Source organism: Cnephaeus nilssonii (genome assembly GCF_951640355.1).
Source record: "Cnephaeus nilssonii genome assembly, chromosome: 7".
Taxonomy (NCBI): domain Eukaryota; kingdom Metazoa; phylum Chordata; class Mammalia; order Chiroptera; family Vespertilionidae; genus Cnephaeus; species Cnephaeus nilssonii.
Window position 1 is genome coordinate 46,908,230 of NC_137078.1, and position 19,597 is coordinate 46,927,826.

Sequence of the window (19,597 nt, forward strand, 5' to 3'; positions counted from 1 at the left end):
CTCTTATTGACTTGCACTAGTAACCTTACTTTAATGCTCTGCTTTGGAGACATGGTTAGAGTGGTTTGCAGGACTCAATTAGTGAATATCAGGCATGGATCCTTTAGAGGAAGAAATTTTATTTTTTTCACAGAAAGAAAAATTCCTTAAAAAATATTTGCTTTTTTCAATTAATTGAAATTCATATTGTCATTCAGAGGTAAGTGAAATATTCTCCCTGTTTTATTTCCATTTCTTCTTTCTGGTGTTTCATTCTTTTATAGTCTTCCCTTTTATAATGAGGAAAAAATTTAAGCAAATGCTATCACTCGGGAGAGGTTGAAAGAGATGCATAATGATGGGTATGCTTGCTTCCTGCCAGACACTGTGTTAAGCTCTGCAAATACAAGATAAGTAAAATCCAAACCTGGCTTTTTAAAGAATTCACTGTTTATTTAGGGAAGCAGTAATCATTGTATAATTATTATTCAATATGATTACCATGCACATGAAGTTTTAAATGAAGTGTTATAGATGAATAGATAAGGAAATAATTTTGCTGGGGAGGTTTAGGAACATGTCACAAAAATTAAATTATAAGTGGTGATATATGAAGGGTGGTTTGCAGTAGGGATATCTTTATCCACCACTGCTCAGAGTTGGCCTTAGAGCTTGAGGTCTGACTGATCCTCGAATGAACCATCAGTTAGATGCTGTCAGGGACAGAAGGAAAAGTATGATGAACACAAAGTTCCAAGGAGGCTGTCCGCGGAGATTGACTCTAAGTGAGGCAGGCCAATCCAGGACTGGGACAAGTGTCAGAAACAAGGCAACTAATCGCACATGTCGAGCTGGGACATTCCTGCAACTTCATCTGAAAACAAAACAAAAAAAAGTCCAAACAAAGCATACATGTTAGTACTAGGGCAGGCAGAAGGACACCAGCCATCTAACTGAGGTGTAGCTTAGGGTTTTTCAAAAAGAACCAGGGTTTAATGAGAGGAGCATGAATGGGGCCAGATTACCTGTTACTCCAAGAGGCAAATCCTCTAAGTAGTCATCTGCAGCTCGTAACATCTGCCTCAGTGCAGAGAGGATCAGAATGTCCTTTAAAGGGTCCTGCTCCCACTCCGGAGCATAATTTTCAACCATCAGAATTTTAGAAATAGGAATATTTAGCATTTTTTGGATTTTCATTATCTATGGAAAAATTATTTTATAAGGATCAGTCTTACATCTAAAATTTGACTGAATTTAAATGTAATTCAAAAAACAAACAAAAACAATGACTTAATAAATTATCTTCAGAATATAATTATAATTCAGATAATTATAGTTTTAAAATGAGATTTAACCAGGGAATTGATCATTTCTTTACTTACCTGTGAATATGTAGTGTGAGCACACACAAACACACATACACACACTAAGTATAATATTATTATGACAATAGCTGGTTACAAACAATGTTCTTTACCTGGCTTTGAGAAGTCATAGAATTATTCATGTTTAAAAAGTCTTTTTGAAGAACTCCATGGTAATTTTTCACTTTAGTCAGCAAGGCTACCTGTTGTACACCTAGATCAAGTAGATAAATCAGTTATTTTATATCATAATCAGTAATGTGTCAACAAAGTAATTAAATATGTATAAAATCAGTTCTCTGTAGGATGGTTTTAAGATTTGGAGAACTAAACGACTAGTTCTGGTGAGGATGTGGAGAAAAAGGAATCCTCGTGCACTGCTGGTGGGAATGCAGACTACTGCAGCCACTATGGAAGACAGTATGGAGTTTCCTCAAAAAGTTAAAAATGGAACACCCATTTGACCCAGTAATCCCACTTCTAGGACTATATCCCAAGAAATCAGAAACACCAATCAGAAAGGATATATGCACCCCCATGTTCATAGCAGCACAATTTACAATAGCTAAGATTTGCAAACAACCTAAGTGACCATCAGCAGATGAGTAGATTAAAAAACTATGGTACATCTACACAATGGAATACTACGCTGCTATAAAAAAGAAAGAACTTTTACTATTTGCAACAGCATGGATGGAACTGGAGAGCATTATGCTAAGCTAAATAAGCCAGAGAAAGATAAATATCACATGATCTCACTCATATGTGGGATATAATGATCAACATAATTTGATGAACAAAAATAGATCCAGAGACAAATGGCAGGGAAGGGGGGGTTAGAGAGCAACCAAAGGACTTGTATGCATGCATATTAGCATAACCAATGGACAGAGACACTGAGGTGGTGGGGGCTTGCCCGGGGGGGAATGGCTGGGGGTGGGGAGTCAATTGGGAAAAAAGGAGTCATATGTAAAACTTAAGACAATAAAAAAAAAAAGATTTGGAGAATGAATTATCCCCTATACATCTCAATATGGGACCTGAATTTTTTTATTAGGAGAAATAATAGTTTTCTTCCAACATGAGAAATCATTTTTAAATGCAACTAAATTTACACTATGTTGTAATCATCTACTGTTCCATTCAAATAGTGTATTTTAAAGTGTTTTGGGGGGAGTGGCTGATGGACCTTGACAACTAAAAGGAACCCAAGAAAGAGATAAAGTGAGGAGGGTTGTATGCCTACATTTATAAAAGCAAAATACACTGTTTTCTTATTTCTAAGGACCTCTTGCTCTCTCCCTCACACCACAGAGATTAATAAATCTCATTTGACTCCTAACCTAATCAAAGCTCTCCTTTAGTAACAATTGCTTCCCCAGAAAAAAAATATTATAAAAATGAGATTTCCAGGCTGCCTCTGATACTGCTTTTGTAGAGCTTTTTAGAATTTCCTCCTTATAGAAACCTTGAGTTTATAATTTCTTATTATAAAATGAAGGCCTTTACTATCTTCTCTTCATTCATGTCCCTGATGAATAACTAGTAAAGTTGGATAATTAAAACCTGGCCTCTAATAGAGAGCAGGACTCAATTGACAGGTATAAAATTTTTCCAACTTCTGTTACAATGCAATTCTTCTCTTTCCAAATTAATGCAGTATCTTCTTAGAGACTGTAAGTCAGCACAGTTACATGCATTAGGTATTGCCACCCAACATGGTATGCTGCTATAGGCCCTTAAAAATCTAATTTCAAATCTTAACACTTCTGTAACTCAGTCTTATTCCAAATCCACTATGCTTTTAGATCTGTTAAATGTTTACATATTTACACTGAATATATTTAATGTTTACTACAATCTCTAAATGCAGAATTTACCATTCCCATTTTACAGAAGAGAGACTATAAATTCAGTGCACTTGAGTTAACTTTCCAAAGATAAAAAATTCTGACTGTTTAAAAAAATCTAGGTTTAATTAGCCACTAAGACTATGGTAGTACATTAAATTGCACAGATTTATTTTTCAGAACCTAAATATGTCATCTTTTTATTGATATACTAAATAGTGAGGCTTTGGAGTATAAGTGCTCAAACAAAAGTCTTTACACTAAAAATTTTGGAAAGTTCAGTGAGAAGACTTCCATCCAGTTCTGGACCAAATAGAAAAGACAAACAATTCTTTCCACTAAGTACAGCTAAAAGCACTGGATTATATATAAGTTGAATGCAAAGGTGGAAAGGTGGAGAGAAGAAGACAGACTCGCTAGGCACCTTGGGATCCAAGGAACAAAGTGGTGGTGAGCTCTCCAGGTTTTCTTTCTACTTCATATATCCCATATTAACTGCTGGAGAAGCTTGCAACTAGAAAATGCCAATTAGAGCTGGCAAAAGAAAAGAAAAAAAAATAGAGGAAAGGGGAGGAGAAAAGTAGGAGGGGAGGGAAGGGAAGTCTGTTCTTTCTAGCCAAAGCGTGAGAAAAGGCACAACTTAGCAAGACATAAAACTTTCAGACAACAGCTACACTATCCCAGCAAAACACCACAGAAAGTAACTTCAGTCCCATCCATGGAAGCATCTCTTCCCTTGTAAACCCTCCACCCTCTGCTAGGGTAATATCATAGAAGAAGACCACGTACTAGGTTCCCCTTAATGGTTTCAATGGAGGCTACTTGGGAATCCAGGACTTCCACCTAAACCAAAGTACCAGCGTCAGAAGAAGCCAAGTGAGAATATAATGAACAACATAAACTGATGAACAAAAACAGATCCAGAGACAGAGAAGCATCGATCAGACCGTCAAACCTCAGAGGGAAGGTAGGGGAGGGTGGGGAAAGGGGGGAGAGATCAACCAAAGAACTTGTATGCATACATATAAGTCTAACCAATGGACTGAGGGCATGAGTGGGGGATCGGGGAGGTAATGGGGGGATAAGGACATGTATGTAATACCTTAATCAATAAAGACATTAAAAAAAAAAAGGTAATGGGCAGGTTTGACCCCATCTCCCTCTTAGGCAATTTTTGTGTTCTGAAAAATAAAAATTGAGCTGAGAAGACTGAAAATAAATAAATAAATAAAAGAAACTGAAACTTTAACCACCATTCATTTACCCAGCCTTAATGAGACTCCTATCCCCATGTGGTATAAGTGTAAGCCATATGGGATCAATATAAAAATGTTCTTCCTCCTTGAAGGTGTCAGACAAAGCTTAGTAGGAAGCCTGTACTTTTTATCCTACAAGCACAAGGTCAGGAGAGTTGTGCTAAAACACAAGATTTAAACAAGATCCAGAGTCTCATAGTACAGTACCCAAAACATCCATGATGTAATCAAGAATTACTTATACCAAAAAGAAGAAAATCTAATCTGATTGACATTTGTAGGACATGCCAAAAATCAGCAGCATATACATTATGTTTAAGCACCTATGGAACATTTATCAAGATATACTATATCCTGAGACATAAATCAAACTTCAAAAAATTTTAAACAATTTAAATCAGAGTATGTCCTTTAACCAAAATGGAATCAATCTCAAAGTCAGTAACAGAATGGTAACAGGAAAAACTCCAAGCACTTGAAAGCTAAGCAATATACTCTAAGTAATTCAAGAGTCAAGAGGATGTCCCAAGGAAAATTTAAAAATGTATTAAATAGGATGATAATGAAAATATAACATACCAAAATTTGTGGGACATTACTAAACAAGTGCTGATAGGAAAATATTTAGCACTCAATGCTTGGAGTTGAAAACAGGAAAAGTCCATAATCAGTCATCTAAGTTCCCAACAACTACCACAACTCGCCTAATATAAAGTAGATCATTTTAGTAGCTCTATAACTATTTTTAAATTGAATTTTCAATTTTAAAACTCCTGAAAAAGAAATCTCCAGGCCCAGATAGTTTCATTAAAGAATTCTCCTAAATATTTAAAGAGAAATTAACACCAATGCTACACAATCTCTTTCAGAAATAGAAGAGGAAGGAACACTTTCCAACTCATTTTATAAGGCCGGTATTACCCTGATACCAAAGCCTGACAAAACCAAAAAAGAAACTACAGACCAATATCCCTTATGAATATAAATGTAAAAATTTTGAATAAAATATTATCAAATAGGATTCATCAATATATAAAAAGAATTGTATGCCATGAATACATGGGTTTTATTCTAAGGAAACCAGGCTGACTTAAGGTTCAAAATCAATCAATATAATCCAACATATTAACAGGCTAAAGAAGAAAAAAACATCCCATGATTATGTCAACCTATGGAAAAAAAAACTATTTCAACACCCATTCATGATAAAAGTCAAAACGCAGAGAATTAGAAATAAAGAACTTCCTCATCTTGATAAAGAACAACTATAAAAAAACTCATATACTAATGTTCATAGAAGCTTTATTTCCAATAGCCAAATACTAGAAGTAATCAAAATATCCTTTGATAGAGAATGTTTGAACTGTGGTATATCTATACCATGGAATGCTACTAAACAATGAAAAGGAATGAACAATAGATATACACAACAATTTCTCATAGACCTCAAAGAACATGAGACTGGGTGAAAAAAATTGTCAAAAATGACATACTGTATAATTCAATTTATATAATATTCTTAAATAACAAAATTATGGAATGAGAGAAGAGATTGGTGATTGTCAAGAATTAGGGAGGGTGGTGGATTAGGAGGTATCGTAAGGGGGATTTTTATGGTGATTAGGAGGTATCGTAAGGGGGATTTTCTGTATCTTGATTATAGTACTAGGTCACATGAATCTACATGTGATAAAACAGCATAGAGCTATACACACAAATTAAAACAATGTCAATTTTCTGGTTTTGATCATCCTGGTATAGTCACATAATGTGGTGAGATGATTCCCCTATCAAGCCACAGGAAAACCACACAAGACAAAAAGCTATGGCCATTTTAGTCTTTCAGGATTGAAGAGTAGGATTTAGGGCCTTTCCTTTAGTCAAGGGTGTGCACCAACCAACCCAAGGCTCAGGAAATGGATGAAGCGTACATGGCAGCTCTCTGTATTACCTTTGCAACTGTCTATATCAATCTATAATTACTTCAAAATAAAAAATCTTAAGTGAAATGAGACTCACCACAGTTTAACACTATTTTTTGAACTTGTTTGAATTTTTCCACCATTTCAGAGGAGAGACTGTTGATACAGTTGATATCTAAAACATAAGCCACACAGTGAATCCTGTCCTTCAGTGATGGAGAGGTGATGAAGGTAGGATGTCTGGAGGTAATTGGCTGCTGGGGTCTAAACTGTTAGAGGAACATAATGTAACATTTAGAGAGTCTCTGCTGAATTCTTTAAGACAAAATTCATGTTCCAAATGTGACCACCATTAACCTCCAACCCGTAATTTTCCCTCCCCACAGCTCCTCCTCCCCCAGATTTATTAATGTTGCCTCTTCCATATTTCCTTTCCACTGAGTGCATAATGCATTCTATCTTTGTTATAAAAAAACACTTTGTTATTTTGGTAAAAAAATTATAATTATCCATAATTCACATTATCCAGAGAAACTACCATTATCAATGTTAAACACCATTTAAGACTCCTCTCTAAGCATTTTACATACTTACTAATGAATAGAGAGGAAAGGAGAGAGAAAATACACTGAAAATCCCATTAAAAGTAAAATATTATCATTTCTTTTCATTTTCCAGAAGGAAAAAAATCTATAGTAAAACAGAAGAAATACCAAATTTCAAATTAATGTTAATATTGCCTTACCACAAGACAATAATCTTTCTAGGATTAGGAAAATAGATGACAAAACATAGTAAAAGATTGATTCATTATGTTTTAAATTTATCCTTATTGCTGAAAGTATTACAGATGTCTCCCTTTTTCTCTCCATTGGTCCCTTCTGCCCCTCTACACATAGCTTTAACTATATGTTTCATTGTTGGACTGAATTGGTTCATTTTTCTCCCCTGTAAAAATGAAGGTATTAGTATGCTCATGATTTTTTTTTCTGCTCTGTTCTTCCTCCCTATGTCTTTATGTCTTCTTAAATTGTGAGCTCCATGAAGATAAGAATTATGTTCTTATTCAAGTGTATGTTTCTAGTAACTAGCATAGTGTCTGACACAATTTAGGTTTTAAATAAATAGTTTTTAAAATAGTGTGTCCCAAATATATACATACGCATTAACAGCTGATACCTCAATTTTGAAAATGAAATGTATTTTAATAAATACTGCCTTTATAGTTATTCAAAGTGTTTGCATACATTTTTGGGGATACCCTATCTGAGTACATGGTTACGGTTTTCAATCAAGTGCAATTGAGAAGCAAAAGAAATCACTGTTTAGAAATTGAGGCTAATTGTATTACACCCAATACCTAAAAGAAAGATGATAATGATGGTTAACTTTTTGAGAATTTAGAGTACATCATCTCATTTATCCTTTCAGCCACCCTATGAAATGGGCATTATTATTATTACCTACAATACATTTCACACATGAAAAAACTAAGACTTACAGAGTCAAGTATATGACATGCTTATGGGTATACATCTAGTTAGTGGCAAAGCCAACCTTTAGATCTAGGTATTTAAATAGTATTTAAGTAATGAATACTAAGTATTTATAGTATAACATCATGCTTCAACCAAAAAAAATTTAGTTGTTCCAATGTTTTGTCTAAGTGATCAAAAAAAATGTGAGATTAAACTACTGCTTTTCTGTGGGAAGCCACCGCTTTCCCAATACTGTCATAAGAGTGCACCATGGAACGTGGAAGGCCAAGGGACCTGGGACTTAGCAGGGGTGTGTTGAGATAGTGGTGCCTCGAAGCAATTTCCTGACCTGATAGCCTCAAAGTAAATGTTTACTTTGAGACGGTCTGTCTGCTACCTGTGGCAAGATGTGTATCTAAAAAGTGAATAAAAAGCAGACCAGCCAGAAGTCGGTGTGCCTCTCCAAGAGAGAGGTTACCACCTGGCCCCCCATGCCTTCTAAATTCATATTTCTTGTCAGTGTTTTCATTTGTGTGCGGCCCCTTCTTCAAATCCTGAACCCTAGCCATAAAAGGTTGTGGCACTTTACTATAAATACACGTCATAATAAAGAGTGATATAAACACAATATCCTCCTGACCTTTTACTGGAAGTAGAACCCTGCCTTTTGCATATATTTCATAATACTAAAGAAAAGAAGAGCAGTAACTCTACTTATATGAATACTTACTCATTTAAAGTACAGAAGTGTTGTTTAATGTTGAAATCACCTTATGGTAGTTAAAAATTCCTTATGGAGTAAAAATTCAACAAAAAGCATAATAAAATTATTTGAAATGTTTTAGGATACTAAAGAGTTCTTACGTGATATCTGTCCGGCACACAGCCTTTTAAGATGTGGGGTATGTCATCCATATGCAATCCTACTCCCTCTTTCTCATCCAGCCCCATGGTGTCACACAACATAAATGGCAGAGATTTTCCATCTTTTCCATCTTTAATAGAATATATCCTATACTGCAAAAAAGGGGGAGGTGTAAAATTGCATTCTTCAACTAGAATTAATGACAGTAGAAAGACCAGAGACTGATTATTTGAACACTGCTGTCCTCAAACATTTTGGTCTCAGAATTACCTTAGACTCTTAAAAATTATTGAGAATTCCACAGATAATTTATATGAGTTATATTTATTAATACTTGACATAAATTAAAACTGAAAGAATTTAAATATTTCTTAAACAATTTTAAAATGTAATTATTAACTTATTACATGTTAACCTAAACAAGATTTCTATGAAAAAAATAAAATTACTTTCCAAAAATATTATTAAAAAGAGTGGGATTGATTTATTTTTTGAAATTCTTTTTAGTGTTTGGATTAATAAAAGGTAGTTGGATTTTCATATCTACCTCTGCATTCAATCTGTTGTAATATATTGTTTTGGTTGAAGTATATAAAGAAAATCACACCTTATACACATGTAGTAGGAAAGAGAGGGAGTATTTAATTTAACATCTTTCAGAGAATTTTGTATATTCCTCATTCATATACATGAAAGTTCAACAAGTGGTAAGTTCTCAAAGATTAGCTGCAATATGGAATTTGTGACATTTTCATACTCTGTTACATTAAATTCACTGACCTTACACTGTGAAATATATTTTATCCACAGATAATTTTGTAACCTGATGCATTGGTCATTTAAAATATCAGTTCACTGGCTGGCTTACCTAGACTTTCCAAATATTAGCACATTTCATTGTACAATATTAAAACATCATATCTCTTAAAACCACTATTAATCTGATCAGGTAACTGTTAGAAAGTTATCAAGCTCAGAGTGGTGGATATATGTTTCTTAAAGTTCTAATATTTTTGTTTACACCTAAAATGTTATCATTGGAAACAAAAACAAGCACTGTTGGTTTCCTTTGGAGTGATAGGCTTGCTTTGTGCATTTTCCAAAAAATAACTACCAAGTATACAGTATGAATAAACAAGTCTTTCAGTTTCTTTTTGATTAAAACTTTGTTACATGAGAAAATTTCAGCTCACAACTCAATCACACCCGTGACTTTGCTCAACAACCACCATACTTTAATATGCATTGGAAGCGCTTTATATATACTTCTCATTTCATTACACAAAGTATTAAGATGATGTATACTTAAAAATTAAGTTTAAATGAAATAAAAATTGTTACTGATTTATTAAGGATAATCTTATTCTTGTGTGAAACACATTTTGTTTGTTTTTAATGCGAGCTCAGTAGTAAGGAAGAATACAGTGACTGCTAGCAGTGTTTGGCGCCATTACTTGATTAGTGCTAAGGTGCCAATTAATAAAACTAAGATTGTATGGTCAGTTCAATTATCAACACACTACAAAAAGGCAAAAGGTATCTTTTGTTATCAAAATAGTTTTAAACTCACAGATCCTCTAAAAGGGTCTCAGGAACCCTCAGGGGTCCACAAACCTCATTTTGAAGAGCACTATATTCTGGTAAATGTACCCCAAAGAATTTTTCAATAGCACTCTGAAAAAATTTACTTACTGGTCAAATGCATTTCTAATATAGACACAACTATGGAAGCTTGGGGAAGAATTATTCCCAATGAAAAGAGCAAAAGGGGGTCTTAGAGACACCAGATACACTTTCATTACAATTCTCCCATTTCAAACCAGGAAATTTAGAACGCTTCTATGACCTATTGCAAAGTGTGACAAAATCAAGAACTCCAACAGGTCAATAAATCTCTAGGAGTGGTCCCATTGGAGATTTTGTTCTAAGTGAATGGAACTTACTGCTACCTCAACGTGAAAAGAATTACACAAACCATTAGAGTTACGTATTTAAGTACATCTGTATTTTAAGATCAATATGCACATTCATGGTTTCATTGACCATTAATTTGTTTCCTTGATTTTTACTGGGAACTTCAATTCTTCAAAGAGAAGGGTCTCTTAGCAATAAAATATTATTTACAAACATTCTGTCCTGTATTCCTTCAGTTTATATAGTATTTTGCACTTCATTTGGAGTTAAGGATCTATGCTTTAATTTAAAGCAATGCCTTTGGAGTTTTCAACATAAAAGGGAGAGAAATTCTGTCCTGATGAGTACCTCTTTTAGAGCATTTTTATATTGAATGATACTTACTTGTTATTACCTACACCTAAGATCCTTTAGCAAAGGGACTAAGTATTATCTATACTTAGGTCTCTATTGTCAACATAATATATATTTAGCAAACAGAAACATTTCAATCAAATATTTAACTTATTCAATTGCTTTTGCAGTATCATGCCCTAGCTTCTGTTACTAGGCTGATATCTATAATAATAAAAGTGTAATATGCAAATCGATCGAAGGGCTGAACAGCCGAATAACCATGCCAACAACCACGCTATGACACCCACTAGCACCATGCCAGCCAAGGCAGGTACAATGTGATTGGTCGGGGGCCCAGCCATCACCCCATGATATGATTGTCCTGCAAAGGGAGGCCCAGGCCACCGACCAGCGGGCTGCGGCAGGTGGGCAGGGCCTCCTTCTGTGGGGTGAGATCGAGATTGAGGGGCTCCCAGACTATGAGAGGGCACAGGCCAGGCTGAGGGACCCATACCCGAAGTGTACGAATTTCATTCACTCCGCCACTAGTATAAAATAAAACCACTCACATGGATAGGATCTAGACAACTTCAAAAAACAAATTGTGATTCTTGAAAATCCTAGAAAATGCTTTCAGTTATTAAATATGGCACTGAAATGGGCCATTACTGTTTTATGATAAATTTTGCACTGGCAGTGCAGAGCATATAAGCGATCAGAAGATGACAATATTAGGTTGTAGTGATTATAGATAAATACAGCTTGGTTATGAAATTTCCTATTTATTCTTTTTTATTATTCTTTGATTGTATGATAATATTTTGACAAACATAAAATGGGAGTTTCTAGGTAAATATTGCATCATAATTTGAAGATCTTTAGAGTAACAGTTTTTAAATGGTATTAGTATTTATTTCCTTAAACGTATTTGTTTATAAATAAGATGGTGTTTGTAGGAAAATTTATAGATTTACCCTTTGAAGGTTGACCCACCAAAGGGAATTGCTATTTTGTTGCTCATTATTATTTCTTATATAATGATCTTATGTAATGGGAAATTCTGTATTACATAATTCTCATTTTTTTATATATATATAAAAAGAGAAAATCATTTCAATCCAGATAAAGCCAGGTAGGACATGAGCGAAAATACACATTAAATATAATGATTGAAGATTTACACAAAGTTTTTACAGTTTTGTTGCTGTTTTGTGCAAGTCCCCAAAATCATTCTTCATATAACTACTTCTTGCATCCATAAAAACGGAAAGCCTTGCTGTATAATATAACTTCATGGAGGTAGTTTTCATTCAACTTTTACTCTTGTTTTACAGTTGATTTAGCATTTAATTGTTTGTAGATTAAAAGGAGATTATTTGTCTGAGAGAAAATGGGAAAAAAATCAACAAACCTAATAAGTGTAATTTAAAAAAATCCTCAGGAAATTCAGAGATAACTTACCAGTTCAGTAATGCTAGTGACATCAGACCCCACTGCGGCTTGGCGAGTCACATGGCCTCGGAAAACAGACTTCACTGAATTGAAAAAACTGGACTTTCCAGACCCAACTGGTCCCAGCAAGAGAATATTGATTTCTGAAACCAAATCTGCATAGGGTTTGTGGGCTCTGAGCTCTGCTAGGAGCCCATTTCTGTACCTGTTAAAATATGGTGGTTAAATACAACAGCCAAACTTCCATAAAGAACAGCACAATTCTTCCAGAGCTTCTTGACTCCAATTTAAAAAAAGTCTTAATTACTTAGTTATTATGTTTATGTTAACATCTTCTATCATATGATTTGAATGGTCTAGGTTATGTACTTTGTGCTTGAAGAAAATGCATTTGTCTATATCTGACTAAACATTGACCAGCAACCAAATCATTGTCAAACTATTAGCTTTAGACCACATACATCTATAAGAAATATCAACAACAGTGAAAATGCATTATTATTTTCAGTAATAATATTATATTAAAAAGAAACAAAAATAAAATATATGCAATGAAGAGATATTTACCTATAATTGGGGAAAGATGCTTTGGTTTTGAAAATTTACTGACATTCTCCAAAAACTTTATTCACATAAAAAAATTTCAGAGACATTGTCTAAAATAGTCATCTATACTTTGTCTAGAAAACTTTGAATATTATAGGTCAAAAGTAAAACCTGAAGTTAAATTGTCATCAACTTTTTAAAGTTGCCTACAATTGGTCACGTTTTGTTTTTGTTGTTATTGTTCTAAACTGCAATGAACATATTATGTCAATAACATCATAATTCATTTTTATCACTCCAAGTGATTTTTATTTTGATAATTCTTTAGTAGTGCCATATATACAATTATTCTAAACTAGATGCCCAGTGCATAAAAATTCATGCACTGGAGGGGAGGTCCCTCAGCCTGGCCTGCCCCCTCTCACAGTCTGGGAGCCCTCAGGGGCAGGAGGTGACCCGGTGATAAGGGGAAGGTGATGCCCCATCACACCTCTGCTGCTGCCACTGTCGTCAGCGCAAGCCTTGGCCGGCCCTGGTTACCTAGGCCTCAGGAGCCCTGCACGGCTGGACAGCTGCCATCTGAGGCTTGCCTGCACCTCAGGCTGGCCTTGGGTGGCTGGGGGGCTGAGGGAACTGGGCACCGCCATCTTGTGGCTGTAGGCACCACCACCTCTGAGAGCATGGCAGTCAATTAGCATATTCCCTCCTTATTGGCTGTAGATGCCACCATCTTTAATGGTGGGGCAGTCAATTAACATTTTCCCTCCTTATTGGCTGTGGGCGCTACCATCTTTGCAACAATGTGAGGGTCAATTAGCATATTCTCTCTTTATTAGATAGGATGAAATGAGTAATTAGATAGTCCAACTTACTGTGCGACTCCTGTTATCCTCCATATGTAGCCTTTAACATCCTGAATTCCTATAGGAAATAAAACAGCACCATAATTTTTTAAACTTCTTTAGATCTCTTTTTAAAGTCTTATTAAATGTGGTCTACCTTCTAAATAAGGCATTAAGTGTGCTTGCATAACCCAGAGTTGAGCTGTTCAATGAGGAATTAGTGCTGGCAACATAATAAGAAGAGGAAAGAGTACCTTCTCTATGTGTCAGGATAGTAAGAAGCTGGAAAATTTCCTGGACAAGTGGAATGGGGAAACTGGGACAAAATAATTAAACAAGGTCAAACAATTTGAACAACTTATAGCCAGCTAGTGAATCGCAAGGTTTTATCTTCCCTAACCAAGGACACTTGAGAGCAAATGGTCTATACCTCTTCTCCCTAACCAGAGGATACGTAGCTTAAATCACCTTGGTCAGGGAAATAGAGAACAGAGAACAAGTTAATGCCATTTGTACCAGCTAAACCCAAGGACAGATGAAGTCAGGGAAATGAATAGCAAAAACCTGGTTAAAGCCACATATACCCAAAATAAAATTAAAATAGTAAACAGACCAAAGAAAAATCTCAAATACCCCTGTACACTCATTTTGATCTATCAGCATATTTAAAATATACCTGGAAAGCTAATGAATATTCTACTGAAACCCTTCCCTAAGATTCTCAGAAAAGAGATAAAAACCCTCAAGACAAAGAAAGACCTGGTGTGGGGCACAGACTTTTTACTTCCTCCTAAACTCCAAGGGTTCCTATGAGTTTCGCAACCAGGGAAGCAGCAGGTAGAGATAGCTCTTCCCAGGTTTACTCCCCACCCCCTTCCCCAATCCTGTCTCCAAGGCCCTCTTTTTCTCTGACTTTCCAGTGAACTGAAAGCATCTCTACCTTGGCTCACTTCTATCACTGTGGCCTTCACTTTCCAGTGAGCTAACAGCAGTCCCACCTTGGCTCACTTCTTCCCTATAACCTTTCTAGAGCCAAAGCAGAGCACCACCTGAGCTCTCCCTGTTGCTTCTTCAACCCAAAGTCCTTTGTTTCATTGCCCCAGCTTTAATAAAAACACACTCTCAAAATAACCTGGATTTATGCTGTGAAATATTTCCTACACAAAGTCAAGAACCCACATACTACAGGCCAGCCAGGGGCAGACACACTCCATGCCAGTCCCATCTGGTAACATCAACACATTAACTCACTCTGCAAACTTTCACATAAACGTGCCTAGAAATTTTCAGACTAACCAAAAATCAAAATAGACCTGCTATGATAGTGAAGTCTGTCTCTCTCTCTCTCTTTCTCTCTCTCTATCTTTCTCTCACCCACCCCTCACCCCAATCTCCATTTCTGTCTCTTCACTTACATTTATCAATTTAGCTTGCTCAAAACTGCCTATACTTTCCAGTCTCCTATGTTTCATTTGGAGTTTATGAAAGAGAAAATTGATGGCATAAAATCTATTTGTTCCTCTCACTTTTCATTTTGCTTATAGATCAACTAGAGGCCCAGTGCATGAAATTCTTGCACGGGTAGAGTCTCTCAACCTGGCCAGTGATCAGGGCTGATCGGGGCCTTCTGGCTACTGGCCTGGGCCTTCCTTTATTCCACGCCACCCCCTTGTGGTTAGCTAACATCATAGAGAGCGATTGGTCGAACTCCTGTGGGGACAATTTGCATATTAAGCTTTTATATATAAAGATTATAACCTACAAAACACAAAGACTGGAGTGAAAATGTAGGAGTATCTAGCATACCTTCAACTCGGAAAACTTCACATTCCAAATAATTTGAGGAAGTGATAGGTTGTATTCCTAATGCAATCCTTAACGAATGACCAATATAAACTTTGGACTTATGTGGAATTAAGAAGAAAATGGTTTCATTAGAGGAATAAAATGTCAGTTTTTCAGAATCAATTTGTGGTTCTACATTTAAAAATTCAGTTGTTTTAGTGTTATTAAGTGAAAAAAAGAAAGAATTTTGACTACTACAATTTCCACCCATTTGAGGATAATGCCCAAGTAAAAATGCCCCAAAAATACAGCTGGGCAAGTAAATCACTGTTATAGTGGATCCTTGATGATTGCACTTATTAAACATATCTTCAAGGGAACGTTCATGGACACTAGACTTATAAAGAAGACTCAAGGAAACATTTCCAAGCAGCTTTTGCAGAATCTTTTCTTCATTCCATGTCAATCTGGTTGTCACTGCCATTGTTCTGTATCTAATGGAAAAAAAAACAATAACAGGTTAAGAGGAAAGTATAGCATAGTGATTTAAAGTAGAGATTTCTGCTTCTAGTTCCAGTAGTTATTTTTTCTCTGACTTAATTAAAACATGTTATTTGGAATATAAGGCAATAGAAATGGAACAATAACAGGTAGATATTAAAAATAAGTAATTTGGATATAAAAATATAAAGTTTTTAAACCAGCAGGCAAAATAAAATACATAGTGAATAAAGAATATAAAAAAAATTAAAATAGAAATCAGAAAACCTTTTCTTAATGATAATTAGTAAATATTTTGGGCTTTGTGGCCATATGGTCTCTGCCACAATAACTCAACTTTGTCAATGCAAAAGCAACCAGAGACAATATGTAAACAAATAAGCATGACTGTGTTCCAATAAAACTTTCTTTACAAAAACAAGTGGCTGACACACAGGCCACAGTTTCCCACCCCATGAATTAAAAGATAGGAATGAGGAATTCATACAGAAAAGACCTCACAAAGAAAGAAATTGAAATATGAAAAGTGTTAACAGTTATGGAGGTCCTAGAGTGGCAAAATGCAATGTAAGCCATCGTGCCAATTCTTACAATGAGAAAAACTAGAAATGCAAGATACACTGTAAAATACAGATCTGAAAGCATTGGAGAGCTACCAAAGCAGTGAAGATTTTTTTATTATTATTATTTTTGCAAAGATTTCGAAAAGAAGTGAATATAGAGAAAGAACTAAGCTTGGCATTGGGGAGCACATTTCCCGGAGGTGCACTTAACGACCATAGAAGAGGTACCTAAGATGCTGAGAAATTAGCCCAAGTGTTCACTAGACTCATAAAGCTAAGGAAATATGGCACAGCATGAAAATGCTTGGCAACTCTCCCTCCAGGCTATGGGCTAAGATTCTGAAGAACAGGGAATAAGTGAGGGTGGGTGGACTGGAAGTAGACAGACTTAATTCCATCTGCTAGTAATCTCAATCTATGACAGGGTTAAGGTAAAGGAGGGTGCTAGTGCCTCTGGATCAGTGGTTCTCAACCTTCCTAATGCCGTGACCCTTTAATACAGTTCCTCATGTTGTGGTGACCCCCAACCATAAAAATTATTTTCATTGCTACTTCATAACTGTAATTTTGCTACTGTTATGAATCGTAATGTAAATATCTGTGTTTTCCAATGGTCTTAGGCGACCCCTGTAAAAGGGGTCGTCACCCACAGGTTGAGAACCACTGCTGAGTTCCCTGTGCTTAAAATTTTCATTATTCATATGCTTTCATATGAACAACAAAAGTATGGTCATTAACATCAATTTCATTCGGAAACTCCTTTTCTAAGAAAGAAAAACAGGCCATTATCTTCACACAAGGAGAAAACATTGGATGGCAGGAAGTTGCTTACCTGTTTGTAAAAGCTGGATCAGGCTTAAATGGAGTACAAGCTGCTCCGTCTGGCTTGTGCAGCAGTCACACTCTGGAGGCAGAAAGTTCTGCTGAGATCATTGACTTCCTGTTCTGACAGAAAGGAAACTGAAACTCAAAGCGGCAATCAGCTAGCAGCATGCCATGTGCCCTTAAGTTTCTTTTTCCCAACCATAAAGAGACAGAAAGAAACAAAACAGAAAAGAATAAGATTCCCACTGAGCACATGAAAATGATCTTTGATTCCCTATGTACCCACATATAGGCATGCATGAAATGGCAAATATTAATTTAAAAAATTCCAATAAAGCTAATAGCTAACAATAGATTACATGAAGCAAAGGACTAAATCTGCTATTTGGAAGATATGGTAGTAGAAAACACCCAATCAGAACCATAAAGAGAAAAAAAATCTATAAAAATGAGGATAATTTAAAGGGCCTCTGGGATAACAACAAGTGTACCAAAATTTATATCATAAGGTTACAGAAGCAGAAAACAGAGCAAGGAATTGAAGTCCTATTTGAAGAAATAATGACAAAAAAACTTCCTTAATCTGGTGAAGAAATTAGACATATAAGCACAGGAAGTACAGAATCTCAAACAAGATGAACTCAAGACATATCAAGATACATCATAATTAAAAGGTCAAAGGTTACAAAGAGAGAATCTTAAAAACAGCAAGAAAAAAAAGCAGTTACCTATTCAGGAGCCCCCATAAGACTGATTTCAGCTGATTTCTCAATGGAAACTGTGCAGGCTAGAAGGAACTGGCACAAAATATTCAAAGTGATGAAAAGTAAAGACCCATTAACAAGATTACTCAGCAAAGCTATCATTTAGAATTAAAGGACAGATAAAGAGCTTCACAGAGTAGAAACAGATAAAGGTATTTTACAAACCAGTATTACAAGAAATTGTAAAGGGTCTTTTTTAAGAGAAAAAAAAAGGTAACAAATCCTACCTTCCTACCTAATAAAAGAGTAATATGCAAATTGACCCTAACTTCACTACACCCACAAGCCATGCCCACCAGCCAATCAGAGCGAGTATGCAAATTAACCCAACCAAGATGGCTACAGCCACAGAGAAAGTAGGAGGGAGGCTAGGGTAAGCCTCCACTCAAGGCTACAAAGTTTCAATTATAGAAGGTAAACAAATCCAAACAGAAATGGCTGCCAGCCACAGAGCGAGTAGGAGGCTTGGCTCTGCTCCAGGATACAAAGTTTCAATTGTAGAAGGTAAATATATCCCAGATACCAGGGCCTCCACTTGGGTCGCCAGGGGGCGTGGCCAGCCTGCAAACGACCACAGGCTCCTTGCTCAGGCTGCCCCATGCCCCAAGGGAACCCCCACCCTGATCCGGGACACCCTTCAGGGCAAACCAGTTGGCCCCCATCTGTGCATCAGGCCTCTATCCTATCTAATAAAAGAGTAATATGCGGATTGACCATCACTCCAACACACAATATAGGTGCCCCCATGTGGTCAAAGATCCTGCCCCCATGTGGACACAAGATGGCCACCACAAGATGGCCAGCAGGGGAGGGCAGTTGAGAGGCACCAGGCCTGCAAGGGAGGGCAGTTGAGAGGGACCAGGCCCGCAAGGGAGGGCAGTTGGAGGCAATCAACCCTGCAGGGGAGGGCAGTTAGGGGTGACCAGGCCGGCAGAGGAGGGAAGTTGGGGGCAAACAGGCTGGCAGGGGAGCAGTTAGACATCAATCAGGCTGGCATGGGAATGGTTAGGGGGTGATCAGGCTGGCAGGCAAAAGCAGTTAGGGGCAATCAGGAAGGCAGGCAGGCGAGCAGTTGGGAGCCAGCAGTCCTGGATTGTGAGAGGGATGTCTGACTGCTCGTTTAGGCCCGATCCCTCGAGGGGTCCCAGATTGGAGAGGGTACAGGCTGGGCTGAGGGACACCCCCCCCGCCCCCGTGCACGAATTTCGTGCACCGGGCCTCTAGTATGAATAATAAAATGCAATAAATACTTAGTTATCAACAATAACTTTAAATGCAAATGGATTAAATGCTCCAAAAGACATAAGATGGCTGAATGCATAACAAACTAAGACCCATATATATGCTGCCTACAA

At 36.5% G+C, this 19,597-nt stretch overlaps 1 protein-coding gene across 1 annotated transcript; it reads right to left on the bottom strand.

Annotated features, from left to right (window-relative positions):
• Window positions 1–221: 221 nt before the first annotated feature.
• IFI44L (interferon induced protein 44 like) lies at window positions 222–17,568 on the bottom strand. Its single transcript, XM_079776111.1, has 9 exons — window positions 17,486–17,568; window positions 15,611–16,083; window positions 13,835–13,883; window positions 12,426–12,621; window positions 8,714–8,866; window positions 6,469–6,640; window positions 1,457–1,557; window positions 1,005–1,179; window positions 222–853 (listed from the first exon to the last, which is right to left on the bottom strand). The coding sequence occupies exons 2-9, from the start codon at window positions 16,071–16,073 to the stop codon at window positions 813–815; spliced, it is 1,350 nt and encodes a 449-aa protein (XP_079632237.1). The 5' UTR covers window positions 16,074–16,083; window positions 17,486–17,568; the 3' UTR covers window positions 222–812.
• Window positions 17,569–19,597: the final 2,029 nt, after the last annotated feature.

Coding starts and splice junctions, on each gene's coding strand:
- IFI44L (XM_079776111.1), bottom strand. CDS start 16,073: ATGGCAGTGACAACCAGATTGACATGGAATGAAGAAAAGATTCTGCAA. Junction 12,622..13,834: donor AGGATAACAGGAGTCGCACA/GTAAGTTGGACT, acceptor ATATTTTAACAG/GTACAGAAATGGGCTCCTAG. Junction 854..1,004: donor TTTGCCTCTTGGAGTAACAG/GTAATCTGGCCC, acceptor TTTTGTTTTCAG/ATGAAGTTGCAGGAATGTCC.